The sequence below is a fragment of the Epinephelus lanceolatus genome, chromosome 3 (assembly GCF_041903045.1).
Source record: "Epinephelus lanceolatus isolate andai-2023 chromosome 3, ASM4190304v1, whole genome shotgun sequence".
NCBI lineage: Eukaryota > Metazoa > Chordata > Actinopteri > Perciformes > Serranidae > Epinephelus > Epinephelus lanceolatus.
This window is the reverse complement of record NC_135736.1, coordinates 39,675,495-39,690,429: the sequence shown is the minus strand read 5'-3', so window position 1 is coordinate 39,690,429 and position 14,935 is coordinate 39,675,495. Positions and strand designations below refer to the sequence as shown.

The 14,935-nt window shown below is 41.8% G+C and overlaps 2 protein-coding genes across 4 annotated transcripts; one reads left to right on the top strand and one right to left on the bottom strand.

Moving 5' to 3' along the window:
- The first annotated feature begins 370 nt into the window (after nucleotides 1–370).
- LOC117255116 (protein Hook homolog 2-like) lies at nucleotides 371–7,419 on the top strand. 3 transcript variants are annotated; one of them, XM_078166348.1, is made up of 5 exons: nucleotides 371–2,641; nucleotides 4,099–4,135; nucleotides 5,210–5,301; nucleotides 5,469–5,543; nucleotides 6,745–7,419. In XM_078166348.1, the coding sequence occupies exons 3-5, from the start codon at nucleotides 5,245–5,247 to the stop codon at nucleotides 6,874–6,876; spliced, it is 264 nt and encodes an 87-aa protein (XP_078022474.1). In that variant the 5' UTR covers nucleotides 371–2,641; nucleotides 4,099–4,135; nucleotides 5,210–5,244; the 3' UTR covers nucleotides 6,877–7,419. The 3 variants fall into 3 exon arrangements, with proteins under 3 accessions (XP_078022474.1, XP_033479608.1, XP_078022473.1); XM_033623717.2 differs by having other exon boundaries at nucleotides 371–4,135; nucleotides 6,745–7,418; XM_078166347.1 differs by lacking the exons at nucleotides 371–2,641; nucleotides 4,099–4,135 and having other exon boundaries at nucleotides 4,147–5,301; nucleotides 6,745–7,417.
- Nucleotides 7,420–7,495: 76 nt separating this feature from the next.
- Nucleotides 7,496–14,657, bottom strand: best2 (bestrophin 2). The gene is made up of 9 exons (XM_033623713.2): nucleotides 14,453–14,657; nucleotides 14,262–14,356; nucleotides 12,737–12,970; nucleotides 11,889–12,043; nucleotides 11,618–11,695; nucleotides 9,888–10,040; nucleotides 9,696–9,776; nucleotides 9,303–9,457; nucleotides 7,496–8,710 (listed from the first exon to the last, which is right to left on the bottom strand). Exons 1-9 carry the CDS (start codon nucleotides 14,602–14,604, stop codon nucleotides 7,924–7,926), a joined length of 1,890 nt encoding a protein of 629 aa, XP_033479604.1. The 5' UTR covers nucleotides 14,605–14,657; the 3' UTR covers nucleotides 7,496–7,923.
- Between the last annotated feature and the right edge of the window lie 278 nt (nucleotides 14,658–14,935).

Sequence of the window (14,935 nt, the reverse complement as noted above, 5' to 3'; positions counted from 1 at the left end):
GTGTTTCCCTGTGTCCACCCATTATGCTAAGATAAGCTATGCTATGCTAACGGGTCCATGTCATTGGTTCGACAGCCCATTGGTTCGACATCCCATTAGTCCGACTGTCCGCGGTGCTGAACGGCTCGCGGCGGGCGTATGGTGCGCCGCGACCGGCTTGAGGCAGAGCAGGCTCACGGCTTATGTGTTTGTCACTTTCTTTTTCATTTTAACCCACACCATGATCTTTTCCTGACCCTAACCAAGTGGTTTTTGTGCCTAAGCCTAACCAGACCTTAACCACAGGGCATCATGATGATTTCAGAATGGACTTCGGAACAATGAGTTTAATATGGTCGGATCAATGTGGTGTCGAACCAATGGGCTGTCGAACCAATGGGCAGTTCCCACGCTAGCTAGCTAGCTCACGTTAGCCTATCACATGAACACCAAATCCCAAAATGTCCAACTTCCTTTAGATACAAATATAAAAAGTCATTGCAAATCTGTTATCTACTGTGTGCTTTACACACAATGATTATTGTAGACACCCACACACGCCATCACAAACAAGTCTGTTTTTACTGCCATCCATCTTGATAACATTAAGATTTCAGACAGACCATTAACAAACAGTTGATTCATTCTGTCTTTCTGGGCCAGACAATACTGATAAAGTAGTCTTGTTTAAACAAAGTCAGTGCAGACAGCCAAAAAGATACTATACTGTGTGTGTGTGTGTGACGGAGAGAGCGAGAGATCCAGCTCATAACAGAAAGGGCTGATAAACACACACAAACACACGACTGGCGAGAACCAGACAGACAGGTCCTTATGCACAGTGAGTACTTCTCTGTGAAGCAGGGTGTGTGAAACAGGGAGTGCCCGAAACATACACACACACATAGAGACACACCAGACAAAAACAAATGTGAAAATACAGGGTTAGAATTGGTACAATAAACACCGTGTGGAGGCACATGTGTGTTTACTCAGTTGAAAGAACACGTTGGATCCCGTTTTGCCTCATGTTGAGTTTGTTAACAGTGTGTGTGTATTTCACTCAACAAACAAATCAATATAAATATTGTTGCAGTCATATTAATGATCTTTTTTATGGGTGAGTGTATTTTTATTTTTATGGACTGTTAAAGATTTTTTATATTTAATTTTGGCCATCCAGTGTTTGTTTCTATACAGTTTATTTTTGATAACACAACATCTTTTCACTTCCGAGTGACCAACTCCTACATCATCGAGGAGAAAACATGTATGTATGAGTGTTGAAATTCTGTTATAGTTTACAAACTGTCTTTGAATGTAACACTGCTCTGTATTCTTACTTTTAAAGCATTTCTGCCTTTTTGAAATAGTGGCAGAGACAGGCAAGAAAGGTCGGGGAGAGAGAAGGGATGATATTCAGCAAAGGGCCCAGGTCAGACTCGAACTTCAGCCGCTGCACTAAGGACTCAGTCTTAATGGTATACGTGCTCTGCACTGGGATGCCCCTACCACACTGAATTCTCTATCATACATCAGTGTTATCTTGATGTTACACTGGCAAAATGTCATATTTTAAGGGGAAATTCCAGTTTTGTTCAGTTTCGTCATATTTTCATACTTTTGTTCCCATTGGTTTTGATAACAATGTCCTCGCTCAGCTGATTTCTGAGATTACGGTGACTTCACTTAAAAGTCAGCGATGACACAGTCAGTCAGATGATCAGACATGAATGAAACAAACCTTACTTGGAAGTGAGCTCAAAGACGAACTGTAAAATTATCACCTGAACTGTATGTATGTAATCTACCACAGTTTAAAGTCCAACTTCCTGCTTCACCTTGACCTCCTGTACTTACAGTTGATTTATATGCACGGTTTGACTGTGTAGTGAAAGGCCATACTTACTAATATTTCAAGTGCACTCACTGTCAGGTTGATCAAAACAAAGTGGTTTAGATGATCTGGCTAAACTTTTGGGGCGTTAACAACCTGTCTCATTTCTTGTGTTTCATTTCCTTTTGTTATAATGAGGTCACCATTTTCTCACATCTCAGCAGCCAGTTTCTATTGTGGGTATAATGTTATCATAAAAAATAAAAATGATGGCCAAAACTGCAAAAATAAAACCTAAGTTATAATAAATCATAATTTTCCTTTAGTTGTAGGCAGATGTGGGGAATTCAAGTCACATGACTTGACTTGAGTCAGACTTGAGTTGCAAATTTGAGACTTGTTTGACTAACGCTGATAAAATACATGCCTTTGCTGGGTATTCATGACTTGACGCTTGACTAAGAATTTAGACAGATGACTTGAAAGGATGTGAATTTTTTCCATTAAATATTTGCATTTTTCTATGTATTGAAAAGTTAAGTTTTGTTTTTGAAACTTATTTTTATTTGTCACATGATGAGTGATTCACATGAGGGATTTCCATCTCAATGTGTGTTACCTTTGCAGCCAATTAGGATGCTGCAGACCATCAGAGGCCAACACATGAGGCAGCTATCCATGAGGCAACTAAAATAATTACACTTGGAATTATGTTGTCAATAACGTTAGTAAGAAGAAAACAGCGGTAAGCAAGGTCTGCAGCTCAAAATCAGTGACACAACCAACATCCCACTTCATCCATCACTGTAAAACCCACAAAGAAAGGTACGTGAATTTTTCTTTTCAGTTAATTTAATAGATTGTAGGTCATCAAAATTTCTCGACTTGACTCCTGACTTGCTTGACCTGAGTAATGACTTGTCTTGCTTGTCTTATCAAGGGATGACATTTTTGTAGGCAGATGCTAAAGTTAGCTTTACCCAGGTTTCCTCATCAATGAGCAGATGGAATTTCTCAGTTGGATTTTGGATTATTGCAGAAAATAAGCTCTGTGGCAAACAGAAGTTTATGATACTTACAAGTTTTGTCCAGCAAGATAAACTTTACAAATGGACACCACTTTAATTATTTTTGAAGCCTGAAAGCAATAGAAGTAAAAAGCTTATGTTAGGCTATAAATGAATGACATCATGGTTGCTTGACTTAACATCGCCACCTATAGACTGTATATAAAGATGAATGATGTGTCTCCACTTCCCCCACTTTACAAAGACAAATCCCAAATATCCTGGATACGGCCGCTGCCATCTTGCACAGGTGGCGGCATTTGGAGCATTAGTCTGCGCAGTAGCAATCTCCAGCAGTGTTGAGTTTCCGCCAAACACCTGTCTGACCAATCAAGAGTAGCACCACTGATAGCGGGCATACTGATTGGCACACACAGCTGTCAGTTATGACCTCAGTCCCCCTTTATTAACATCAAATAACCAACTAAAACCAAGCTTAACAGAAAAATGAACACTTGAACATAGAACACAGAAACCATCTTTGGGAAAAATGTATTTGACATATGCTTTGGGATTTTATTTTATCTATTTCACCACCACAACCAGGCTGTAAAGCTATGTTCGGCACGATGACGTTCTGTAGTCTCATTTAGCCACTTGTCAGCAACCGGCTTTTTCAAGGCACCTGAAGGTTAACAAATTTCTGCATTTGTGGTGCATTTACTGACATATTTTATGTTGTCGAACAAAACTTGCAAGTCTCTTAAGCTTGTGTTTAATCACAGACTTCATTTCAGGTGAGAAGCCTGAAATGAAGTCTGTGATTAAACACAAGCAACCAAAAAGCCATTCATAAACTGATTGACTTCCAGACGAGGAAACTGGGAGTGCAAAACTGCTAACTCATTTTCATATTTTAGAATTAATTCCTGCACTTCTCTATAGAAAGGACTTGCTTGATTCTCTTGACAGTAGCTTGGGACCCGCTTGAGACTCGAAAGTAAGACTTGGGACTTGCTTGCACATGTGTGACCCACCTCTGGTTGAAGGATATTTATGAGTATTTCTGGTGCCTGTTCTAAAACTCCAGCTTCAAAAGCTTCATGTGGTGAGCTGATGTGCGGAAACTGATGGTGATGAAGCAGAACTCTTTAGGAAACTCATTTGATGGCAGTAAGGGGAAGCTTTCACAACAGATGTTCAGGTCCTGCCAGCTAACAGGACTCTGCGTCACTCTCTGTGCCTCTCCTGACCTTGTGATCTCTTTCATAACAGGATAAACATTCGCAGCATCATACAGAGTAGATTCCAGGTAAGCTGTCTGTAACTTGTTAACCACATTGTCGTTTCTGTGGTTTGTTTCTCTTACTTTTTTATCGTTTCAGGAGCACATTTTCTTTTCCACAGAATCCCTCAAACTTTAGGTTCATAGCAGCAAACACACTCAAACTGTCAGATAAGTGAGATGCACAGACACACGTGATAAATATGGTCAGATCATTTGTGAGGAGTTGCAGACTACAGTTTTAAATTAGAGTTTCAGTAAGCCTGCCTGCTCCTGGTTCCAGAGAAACACGCACACAAACACAGTTCTTTGAAATCCTCCCCCACACTTGTGTTTTCACACTTAATGACAAAAACATAAACCACATTTCCCCTGAAGCCGGCACAAAGACTGGAATGGGTTGACCTTTGTAGAAACTGTCTTTGGGAGGCAGGAAATCGACTGCTCCAGTAGGCGAACTGGCCACCAGTGGCCAGACATTTTCTCTGTTGCATGATGTTGCCAGATAAACTGATACAGCTGGCCTTTGATGCTGGTCAAGTGATAATTAGGGGAAATACAGTATTTCTAGGTCACTGAAACTAGTAATGACGCAGTTTAACAGACACACCAACATGCACACTAACTTATGGATTTTTGTAGTAACATAAAAGCGTGATATAATGCAACTTACAAAAGAATAAAAAAGAATTATTTCGTATTCAACACCATGATTGAATTTTTATTCTTTTAAAAGGTCATGATTTCTATGCCAATATGAATTTAACTTACCCAACTTAATATACTTAATGTCATTTTCTATTGTCGAGCTAATTGCATTGTGTTATGGTGATTACTAATTCCCAGCCCTACGAATGAATGTCCGACAGCGAATGTGCTGGAGTCAGCAGGATGGCATCTTTGACTGTGGCGAGGAGCCAGAGCATTTAAGCCTGCAGCACCTCTACATATTGTTCTGTCTGCCACACAACAAAACCAGGGCCTCCGCTGCAAAATACAGCCAAGAGCAACACTGCTGAGCTGCAGTCAGAAGAGGCAGGTCAGGGGGCTGCTGGTGTACAAGTCAGTCAGTCACGCAAACATTTCTTTGCTTACATTCAGGTTGGATTCGTTGGTTTTGAGATACATGTTGAAAAATGACCAGCAACGAGGAGGCCAGACCGTTTGGTACCATGACAACAGCTGCCCCAGAGGTGAGTTCATGTCCACCCAGACTCTGCAACTTCTCTGAACTACTTTGTTGTTGTTGTTGTTGTTGTTGTTGTTGTTGTTGTTGTTGTTGTTGTTGTTGTGTTGGGCGTTTCATTTCATTGTGTTAAAGTGATTTTGTAAAATGACTTTTCAAATGTGACCGCTACAGGACACCCAGGGTGATGATATGAAGTCCAGACAGGAACAAGAGGAGAAACTGATCCTCACAGCCTGGCAAAGCATGGTGAGTACATGAGGAAAGGTATCCTTAAAACTGTATCCCTTAAAACACTTCAGTGAAAGGAACAGTGTGTGGGATTTAGGGGGATTTGATGGCATCTGCCTGAGGACTGTAGGTTGCAACCAGCTGAAACTTCTCCTAAATAGAATTCCTTCAGTGTTGATTGTTCAGGAGGTTTTAAGCGAGAGTCGAATTTTTCACGCAGGCCGTTGACGTTACATCTAAGTGTTTCTCCGATGCTGCTCAGCTTGTTGCAGACAGGCCGTTAGCCCTGGCAGCTAATTACTTAAGATCCAGACATTCAGGAGGTTTTTACCGGGAGCCGCATTATCTGTGGAGGTCTCTTCCTCACAAAAACAAATGGACCCGGTGATTAAAACTGGCAAAAACACTGACTAAAGCAGTTTCGTGTTAAAAGAAACATCTCTGGTTTTCTGACACCGCTCATTGTAGAGGGGCTGCAAACTATAGTGGCTGACATGAAAACCTGAATGTCCCTATCTAGAGCCGGTGTTTGCTTTGTCCATTCTGGGCTACAGTAGAAACATGGCGGTGCAACATGGCAGACCACATGGATGAGAACCCGCTCCCTATGTAGGCTGAAACAGCTATGGAAACGAAAACACGTTGTTTCTTATTTTCAGGTGATTATACACCTAAGACAACATACTAAATGACTAAATGACCCCTGTTGAAGTGCTATTTATCACAAGTGCATGGAAGTTAAAAAGATTTGTCGGGGTATACCAATATAGATGACACAATACACAATTTTTGTTGATTTTTTGCATTTTTCCTCCGCAATTTGATGTGCTATGGCCATTTCCCTGTAGGCTACTGACGTCTTTTTCACTGTTAAGTATCTTGTTTTAACCTGCATATGAGGAGCCTCGTGGGGGGGATGGCAAATTGTACACATAGGTTTATGCTTTCCCTCACTGGCCTCCCACGAGCAAGCCACAGTGACATTTTATTAGGTGTTTAAAAATGTTATTTGTTTACACGCAGAGCTAATTTGGCCCTAAGGCAAGTGTTAAACACCATGTTAACGTTGTGCTGGTATAGGAGAGTAACTGTAGTGCCAGTAATGGGCTACTTATTATATTACTGATAGCAGGTGTCAGTTTAGGCTGGTCAACATGTCTAAATGTTAGTATTATAGTGTTTTCACTAACAGCTGATAGATTGTTTTTGCCTCCTGCAGTCCTCAGCTCTGCAGCAGCACAGTTTGTGCAAAGACTCCAGACCTCCAGGCCTGACTCAGTCTTTCCTGGCCAAGCAGAGGCAGTCCACCCAGGCCAGGAGGGTGCTCTCCCCCCAGCTGCAGCCCAGGTAGGAGCCTCCATCTGCAGGGACAAATGGAGGAGTACAGCCCACTCACAGGCGTGATGGAAAGCAAGATAGAGGAAGAAGGTGCTTATTTTCTGTCTTTTTTCCCCCCATGAAATCACTGTCTGTGCTCTATTTGGTTTGCTGCTATCGCCCCCTGCTGGTCAATGCTGGAACTGGAGTTATATTTAGGACGATGTAAAAACAAAATAGCTAATGTTATAAATTACTGTCTTTAGCTGTTTTATACCTAAATGTGCTTGTCAATAATCACCAGATTGTCTGCTCCATTCATCATTGTATAATATTTATACATTTATTTTTGTAGATAAGATACAATTTCCTTTAGAAATGATGCAAAACATATTAATTTTGTCATTAATGTAAAACAGTTGTGTATTCTCATTCATTTCATTCAAAGTTTGTTTAAATAAAGTCTGAAAATATGACAGATAATGCATTAGAAATCAATCTATTTACAGGGATATTTTAGTAATCAAAGAAAATAAAGTCAACAAGTAAAACTGTCCCCCACTTTTGTCTGTTCATTTCAGCACCTTTTTTTGTTTTTTCAGTACAAATTAAGGTTAATGATAAAATACATGTACAGTCTTCAGTAGCCTAATAACAGGCAATATGTTGATATTCTAAAATATAATGTGCAGATAACTGAAAAAAACAACAAACAAACACATTTTTAAACACACACTCCTCCTTGACCCCCTGGGGCCTATCTGTATGGAGTTTGCAGCAGTCAGCGTGTGATGTCCCATGTCACCTACATGTCCATTTGTGTCATATTGTATCTTGCTGGTGGTCCAGCAGAGGTGGAGGGATTTTGCCTCTCTAAACAAAATCTGGGAGTTCAACATTGTCTTTTATTTAATATTTTTTCATTTTTCTCTCTGCTCCAAAAGTGCTGCAGATTCAAAGTAATAGTGGAAGCACAGTTTTATATCTATGACTAATTTCACTCTTGAAAATGTGCACTGAATCGATCATTATGGTTTCAAACAGTCAAAAGTTCATGGGAACATCACAATCCACCGTCCACCTAGGACCCAGTGAGCTCTGATCCCATGCTCACACTGCGAAAGCGCTGAGGTTCGTCGTAAGACGGCACAGTGAGTAATGACATTTTGTTTCCACCAAAGGGAGGTTTGGAAATGGCGGGCACAGCTCTGTTCTGGTTGATGGCTGGCTGGGAGCTGCAGTGCTCCAGACTGGAGTGGACAGCTGGGTGAAACAGGAAGGCAGAGGGGTGACGGGAGGTGAAAGGAGTGGCGGAGGCTGACTGAGTGGTCGTCTCTCTTGAGGACTCGGGGGGTGGAGGAAGCAGTGACACAGGAGCTTGGCTCTCCTCCATTGTACTCTCTTCGCTCCTTCTTTCCTCCCACATCTGCCACTCTTCATCACTCTTCCCCTCCACTCCACTCACCTCCCTCTTCTCACCGACGGCAGGATGCCCTCCTCGCCTCTCCTGCTCTGCACCAAACTGAATCTCCAGCAGAGGCGTTCTGGCGCTCACCTCCTCCCTGAAGCTGCACACAGTGCTCTGGGTGTCCTGCCCCAGCCCTGAAGGCAGAGACCCACCTTTACCTATTTTACCGCCTTCATCGTCGTCATCATCGCTGGTGCATTGGTCAATGCTGGGAGAGTGGCGTAGCCTCTGGAGCTGTGCTGAGGTGCGGCGAAGAGCCCCTCCCATGAAGCCAGTTGGGGAGGGGGCTGCATTGAGAAGGCGGTTAAAGAGGGCCATGTTGGCGTGACGACTGCCCGACTCTTCCATGTTCTCGGCAATATTCTCCAGAGGCTGGAAGTGCATCTCCTCTTTAGGGATCCTGTCAAGAGATGTCGAAATAATTTACCTTATTATTTTGTTGAAAATATCATAATGTACAGTTGTTGGTGAAGCTTCTCAGTCATCCAGGTCATGGTAAGCTTAAGTGGTATATCGCAGGCAACTGGACTTGCTTGAGTTTCTCGAAGATGTTTCACCTCTCATCCAAGAGGCTTCTTCAGTTCTAACGGACTGGTGTGGTGTGAACCTTTACAGAATTGTTGGGGTCACATGTGAGCTCTGAGTTTCAGAGTTGTCACCTTTTTTCGTGACCTTAACGACTCTGTAAGGGCACACAAAGCCTGTGACTCCGCACCAGTCTGTTAGAGCTGAAGAAGCCTCTTGGATGAGAGGTGAAACGTCTTCATAAAACTCAAGCAACTCCACTTGTCTATGATACAGCATACTCTACAGCTGTTGTGTTTTATGTTGTGTTTGGACATTTTCACTCTTTCTCAGCCCCAATAACTTCACACTACTACTTTCACTTTCATCACCCAAATTTTCCCACCCAATGGGGGGATTCAAACTTAAAGTGTCACAATCACAAGTCGAGCACATGAAGAACAAGAAGGTAAAACCCAAAGACTCACGCCATGTCGAAAGTGGACCCCTGGAAGGAGGGTTTGCGGAGGACAAAGAGAGTGGCGGCAGTGTAGGGAGGCCTAGGGTTGGAGTCATTCCAGTAACGATCTCTCTCCATCATCGGCAGATCTCCATACATCTCGTCCACCGCCATCATGGACACCTGCGGAACAAAACACAGAAAGACACACAGACACTGATAAAGCACTGGGAGTAAAGAGCACAAGACAGATCACATTATGGATGTATTGTACATAAATAAGGTGATATAGCCTCTGATGTTTCATGTGGGATTAAAAAATGTCAGCTAGACAGATATTGTTGAGGCATTTTTGGCATTCACACAAATATATTGAAAGAGTATATAGTAAGATGTAACAAAGCAAATAAGAAAAAGAAACCTGGAAATTTCTGTCTATCAGCCAGTTGGTCTCAAAGTCGTCATCATCTTCTCCAAAAGGGTTGATCAGCTGCTCTGCAACCTTCAGGACATAACAGACGAAGTGATTAACTCACTACATGAATTATTGATTGATTGATTGATTGATTATGTTCAGGTATCAAAATATATCATATGTGATTCTCTCTCTGACCTTGAGCCACCCGGCATAAAAGAAGAACTGTAGCAAAGTGAAGATGGGCACGTAGAGGTCGAGGTCATGACCTGGATAACCTTGATTGGGGTCCAGGAACTGGCGACCAATCAAACACACCAGGAAAAAACTGTACACTGCCAGAGTCACCACCTGTGGGAAATATGGAGGTTATTAAACAATTTTTCATTCATATTTTTATTTGTTTGTTCCACACGGTAAACAATATGGCACCTCCCACAATTTTTTTATATGACGTAATGCAGGTATCACAGCGCAGAAGGAAGCGTGCATCTAAAGCTAGCCGACCTAGCACCACTGAGCTAGCTAATGTTTACATCTCATGTTGTCACGAGCCTCTCATCCATGAGTAGATGCACGCTTCCTTCTGCGTAGTGATACAGTTGGTGGGCACAGTTCTGCTCTGCAATCTGTGGATTATCATGTGTAACCACTTCATAAATTTTGGCAAGGAAACAACTGATGTGTCAGAGATCCCTTGAACTCTCACCTCAAGATGTCTTAATGAAAATGGGATCCAACAGTCTCCCCTAAACTTGAGAAGGCTTGTTCCCATTAAAGGTTTTGTCCCTTATGATCAACATACTCCATCAAACTAAAGCTGTAAATTTGTCTTTTCAAAGGAAAAAGACAACCAGCCCATCTGAAGAACAATGAATCGAATGAATGAACTTCCATATCTACAGGAAACATAAAAATACTGCTTGTTAAATGCATAGTCTTTTTTTTTAATAAACTTACATTGTAGGTAAAATAGGGGTTTATTTCCTTAGATTTAAGCCCAGTTCCGACCAAAGATTCGTAACGAGATGTGTTGAAACAGGCAACTACTTGCAATACACATTTTGCAGTGTTCTGAAAACCTGCCGGTTCACACCGATGCAATTAGATGAGACAATGTATCATCTCTATGCAACAACTCCCTGTACTTTCATTCTGATTTTCAGCTTTTCAGGCTTATTCTATGGCTGAATATAATTTGTAGCTTCTTAAAATATGAATGAGGATAGTTGATAGTGAGATACTGGCTACAGTTGTATTTGTAGTAGTGATGAAATGGCGAAAAACAGAAACAAAACGAGCATCAGATGGACTGTGTTCATGATAAATACACCACAATAATATAAGTAAGCAGTGCCAATTAGTTAGTCAATGAAAATTTATGAGTATGGGGGAGCATAAGCACATACAGCAAGCAGCAGCAGTGACCCACCGTCCGACATTAGCACACCGTGAGGATGGAAACAGACGGTTTGGACGGAGCACCTGCCGCAGCAAATGAACACACTGTCTGTGGTCATTTTGACTTGACTTGTGGACTTCACTACAAGCTGACTGGCTGTAGAAACACGTGATGAGCTTTATGTTATAAAACCAGCAGAGTTGCAGACACCATCAGCCTGCTTGAGTCAAGGTCAGACAGCCAGTTCACACCACTGCAACTCTTCTCTGCAGCGTTCTACAACAGTTTCAACTTGTCATGAATCTTTGGTCTGAACTGGGCCTAAGGCATCAAGAGCACAAAAGCAGGTTTAGAAAAAAAAGGTGAAGCACCACTGAAGGGTGCTTCGGTTCGTTGGTGTCTGACACCGACAGGCCACTGACTAATCATCGGTATTTAATGAGTTGGGAGTGAGACTTGGCTATAAGTATGTGATTTCATAACTCTCATATTGACACAGTTTTCCATGTAGTGTATATACACTTACCTGAGTGTAGACCAGAGGAACACTGATCATGTCGTAATGAAACAGCATGCTGCACTTCCCTCTGAACGCATTCAGCGCCTGTTCACACACAGATACAGTACAGAGACATGCTGAGGTCACTTCACAGCATTTATCTCTTCTGTCTTAATGTCTGTGTAAATATAAATTGCAAACTGAATCTTAGCTGAAACACAAGAACTTTTGTTCCTCATCATCAGTGGGCCTGTGTAATGGTGTGGGTGTGTGTGTGTGTGTGTGTGTAATGCTGCACCTCCAGCAGTAGTTTGAGTGTGTGATCATCTTTGATCCTGCCCTCACAGCGGGCCACAGCCGCCAGGTTTGTGAACCAAACGCAGGGGATCCAGTATTTGTTATAAGGAGAGTGGAGACCCTCAAACTTCTTTCGTTCCTCTCTTGACATGAATCCTGCACAAACAGCAGAGCAAAATGTCAAACCTCAGATTATTTTATTCCTTATGTAAAATCTGGTTTAGTATGATCTGATTTAACCAGTGTTTGCCTGAACTTTTCTTGTATCGTTTCCAATTAAGTCATATTGTGAGTGAGAATGTGTCAAGAAAAGGACAGTGCAGCTCTATCAGTTAAAACACAGCTTGTTAAAAATATTCTGTTACTGCTGACATCTTGTTAATAACACATAAAGTCAGGGTGTAAATCAAACTTTGATGCCACCAAAAGTTGAAACTGACAGAGTAAATTTAAAATACAGCAGGCGTCTCATGAACTTGTAAGTGACGTGTGAACTTTTCTTTTATCTCCAGTGAATTTCAAGATGTGCCTGTCCTTGTGATTTATCTGCCTACTGCTGTAGAGAACGTACAGGAGAGGAAACAATACACACTGATGACGTGAGCGTGTAACTGATTACATCACTCTATAAACTGCACTTCCTGACGCTCTCTGAGCACAGTGTGAAAAGGTTAATCTGACATATAAAGCTCAGTGTAAATAGTAACTACTGAGATAGAGGTAGTTATTTAGTTTTAATTCTTGTTTGGAAGGTCACATTTTACTGACTGCAAAATCGCAGCGGGTGTTGTTGGCTAAGGTCGGGCCCCACCACCCTCCATCATCACCCCTGTTCTTGTACCTACTCACCAGCCTCCACCACGTGGTCCATGGTGGGGAAACGTTTGAATACCGCCGTGCTGACAGAGCGGAGGATGAGCAGGGCAGACAGACTGGCGTAACGCATCATGGTTCGTCTCAGCAGGCGACCCCTCTCATCGCTCCCCTGGAGGCCCCCAGACAGGACGCACATGAGCCTGTCTGGGAGCGGGATGCTGGTGTACTGGCTCCACCAACGGTTCACCACCAGGGTCACATAGAAACCTGGAAACAGCAGTGGAGGAGAGTTGCAGGGAGATCGGACCTGAGAGGAAGTGCTAAAGGTGTTTTTTGTCAAATTTCCTATCAAATACTGTCCCCTGCTATACATAAAATTATTTTGGCTTTACTGTTACATCATTTCTGCTATTAAGCCATGCATATGTAAGCTTTAGCAAGTATTTTAGCTGATTTACATGCATGAAGGATATGAAAAACAGATTAACTGAGTAAACTTGCAGTGCATAGTGCAGAAAATGCACTGTGGAGTCTTTAAGAGCAACAGAAATGCAGCAAGAACATAGCCTTTGTGCATGGTGCACCTGCTCTACCAGGTGAGCTAGTGGGCGTCCCATTGTTTTTACATTTTGTAGCCTGGGGCCCTTAAATGATGCCACATAATACTATGGACAAATAAATACACTTCTGAATTGTACTTTTACTTAAGACGTGAATGATTATTAATCATTTCTAATGAAATGTTGACTTAAAAGATTCAGAGTCTTGTATTAAATGCTTAGTGAGAAACATAACGTTACCTTTTCAAAGCTGGAATATTTTTGTGCACATGCAAAAGATTGAGAGACACTGTTTGTGATCTATATTAATGCAGTTTTTTTATTCTTTCCCCAGTAAACTAAACTAAAGTCAACTGAAAAACCAGTAGAGAACCTCTAAAGAATGATACAAAAGCTTAAAATATTTTCTATTGGTTCTTCAGGTTTGTTTAGGTAAGTTTAGTTTACTGGGTAAAGAACCAGTAGAAAACCTCTTAAGAACTTCACAGGGGCTTTAAAAAGTTCTCTGTGTGACCTCAGTACTATATGTAGCACCTCAACCCATGCCAAAGAACCAGGAACCAACATTTTTCCGTGAGAATGGTGATAGAAAATGTTGCCTGGTATATCTAGATTGATTCCCAAATTTCAGTATCGCCATGAACCATATTAACAATCAGTTATGCTAACAAATTGTCAGATAATCAGTATACTAATTATCAAATCAGAATGCGACCATTCCCTCCATCACCTGCAGTGGACGTATTTATATCTCAAGTGCAGCAATGGTCATGCATGTGTGCCCTATGCCTATGAAACAGAGGTCTTAAGATCTAGAGCTGCGGTCCTTAACGTGGACACCTATTACAAGACTTTTGTGTCATTTTCTTTTTGCTCACTCATTTAGCAAATCATTCTCTCATCTAGAAAGTCACACTAAAAGCATGTCTGGGATGAAGCTCAAATCCTGCCCCCTCCTCTATCCTCCCAAAGTTGACAAGAACATGATTAGTGCTTACCCAGTACAAAGGACATAGGGATGAGACTGGCATAGTGGTTGCAATAAATTGCCAGCTTTTCAAAATACCTCTTCTGATCATCATACAGGAAAAATCTAAAAGAGTAACAGTGGCACACAATGACAGTAAATCAAAGCATTTGTGAATATCTCAGGAGCCAGTGTTTCCTAAAACTGTCCTCTCTTTCTTACCTGTAAGTGATGCTGATGGCGGCATACATGGCAAAGAAAGCCAGGAACTCTTTGTACAGCACCTTGTAGATGCTGCCTTTCCAGGCAAGCAGCAGCTTAGAGAAGCCACAGAAACGGGCGTTTGCAACTCTGGCTGTGTAGGTGACAGTCATTGGTGACAGCCAGATTATAGGTCCTCAAAGAAAGAGATGTATGACACAAACAGCCACCTCTGTAATTACACCTGTGGTGAAAACATGCAACAAGTTCAGGAGGGTCAGAGGCCATGAAGAAGCAGCAAGAATCTATAAAACTCTCGGGTCATTCATTTGATTCACAGATAAAGTGTGTTCCCATTAACGTGATGAAATGACACCAAATGAACAGATGATAAAGTTACTAATAATGTATTTTTGTTGAAAGAATATCTGCTTACCGTTTAAAGTGTTGTTACCTTGGATGTACCTCAGCGCATCTCTGTGCGTAATTGGCACCACTGGAGAA

Bases quoted from the DNA above. Each gene is read 5' to 3' on its own strand.
- LOC117255116 (XM_078166348.1), top strand. From the start codon at position 5,245: ATGACCAGCAACGAGGAGGCCAGACCGTTTGGTACCATGACAACAGCT. The intron at 5,302-5,468 runs GTGAGTTCATGT...TGACCGCTACAG, and splicing joins TGACAACAGCTGCCCCAGAG to GACACCCAGGGTGATGATAT. The intron at 5,544-6,744 runs GTGAGTACATGA...TGCCTCCTGCAG, and splicing joins TCACAGCCTGGCAAAGCATG to TCCTCAGCTCTGCAGCAGCA.
- best2 (XM_033623713.2), bottom strand. From the start codon at position 14,604: ATGACTGTCACCTACACAGCCAGAGTTGCAAACGCCCGTTTCTGTGGC. The intron at 10,041-11,617 runs GTAAGTGTATAT...TATTTCCCACAG, and splicing joins TTCCTCTGGTCTACACTCAG to GTGGTGACTCTGGCAGTGTA. The intron at 9,458-9,695 runs GTTTCTTTTTCT...TTTGTTCCGCAG, and splicing joins TGATAGACAGAAATTTCCAG to GTGTCCATGATGGCGGTGGA.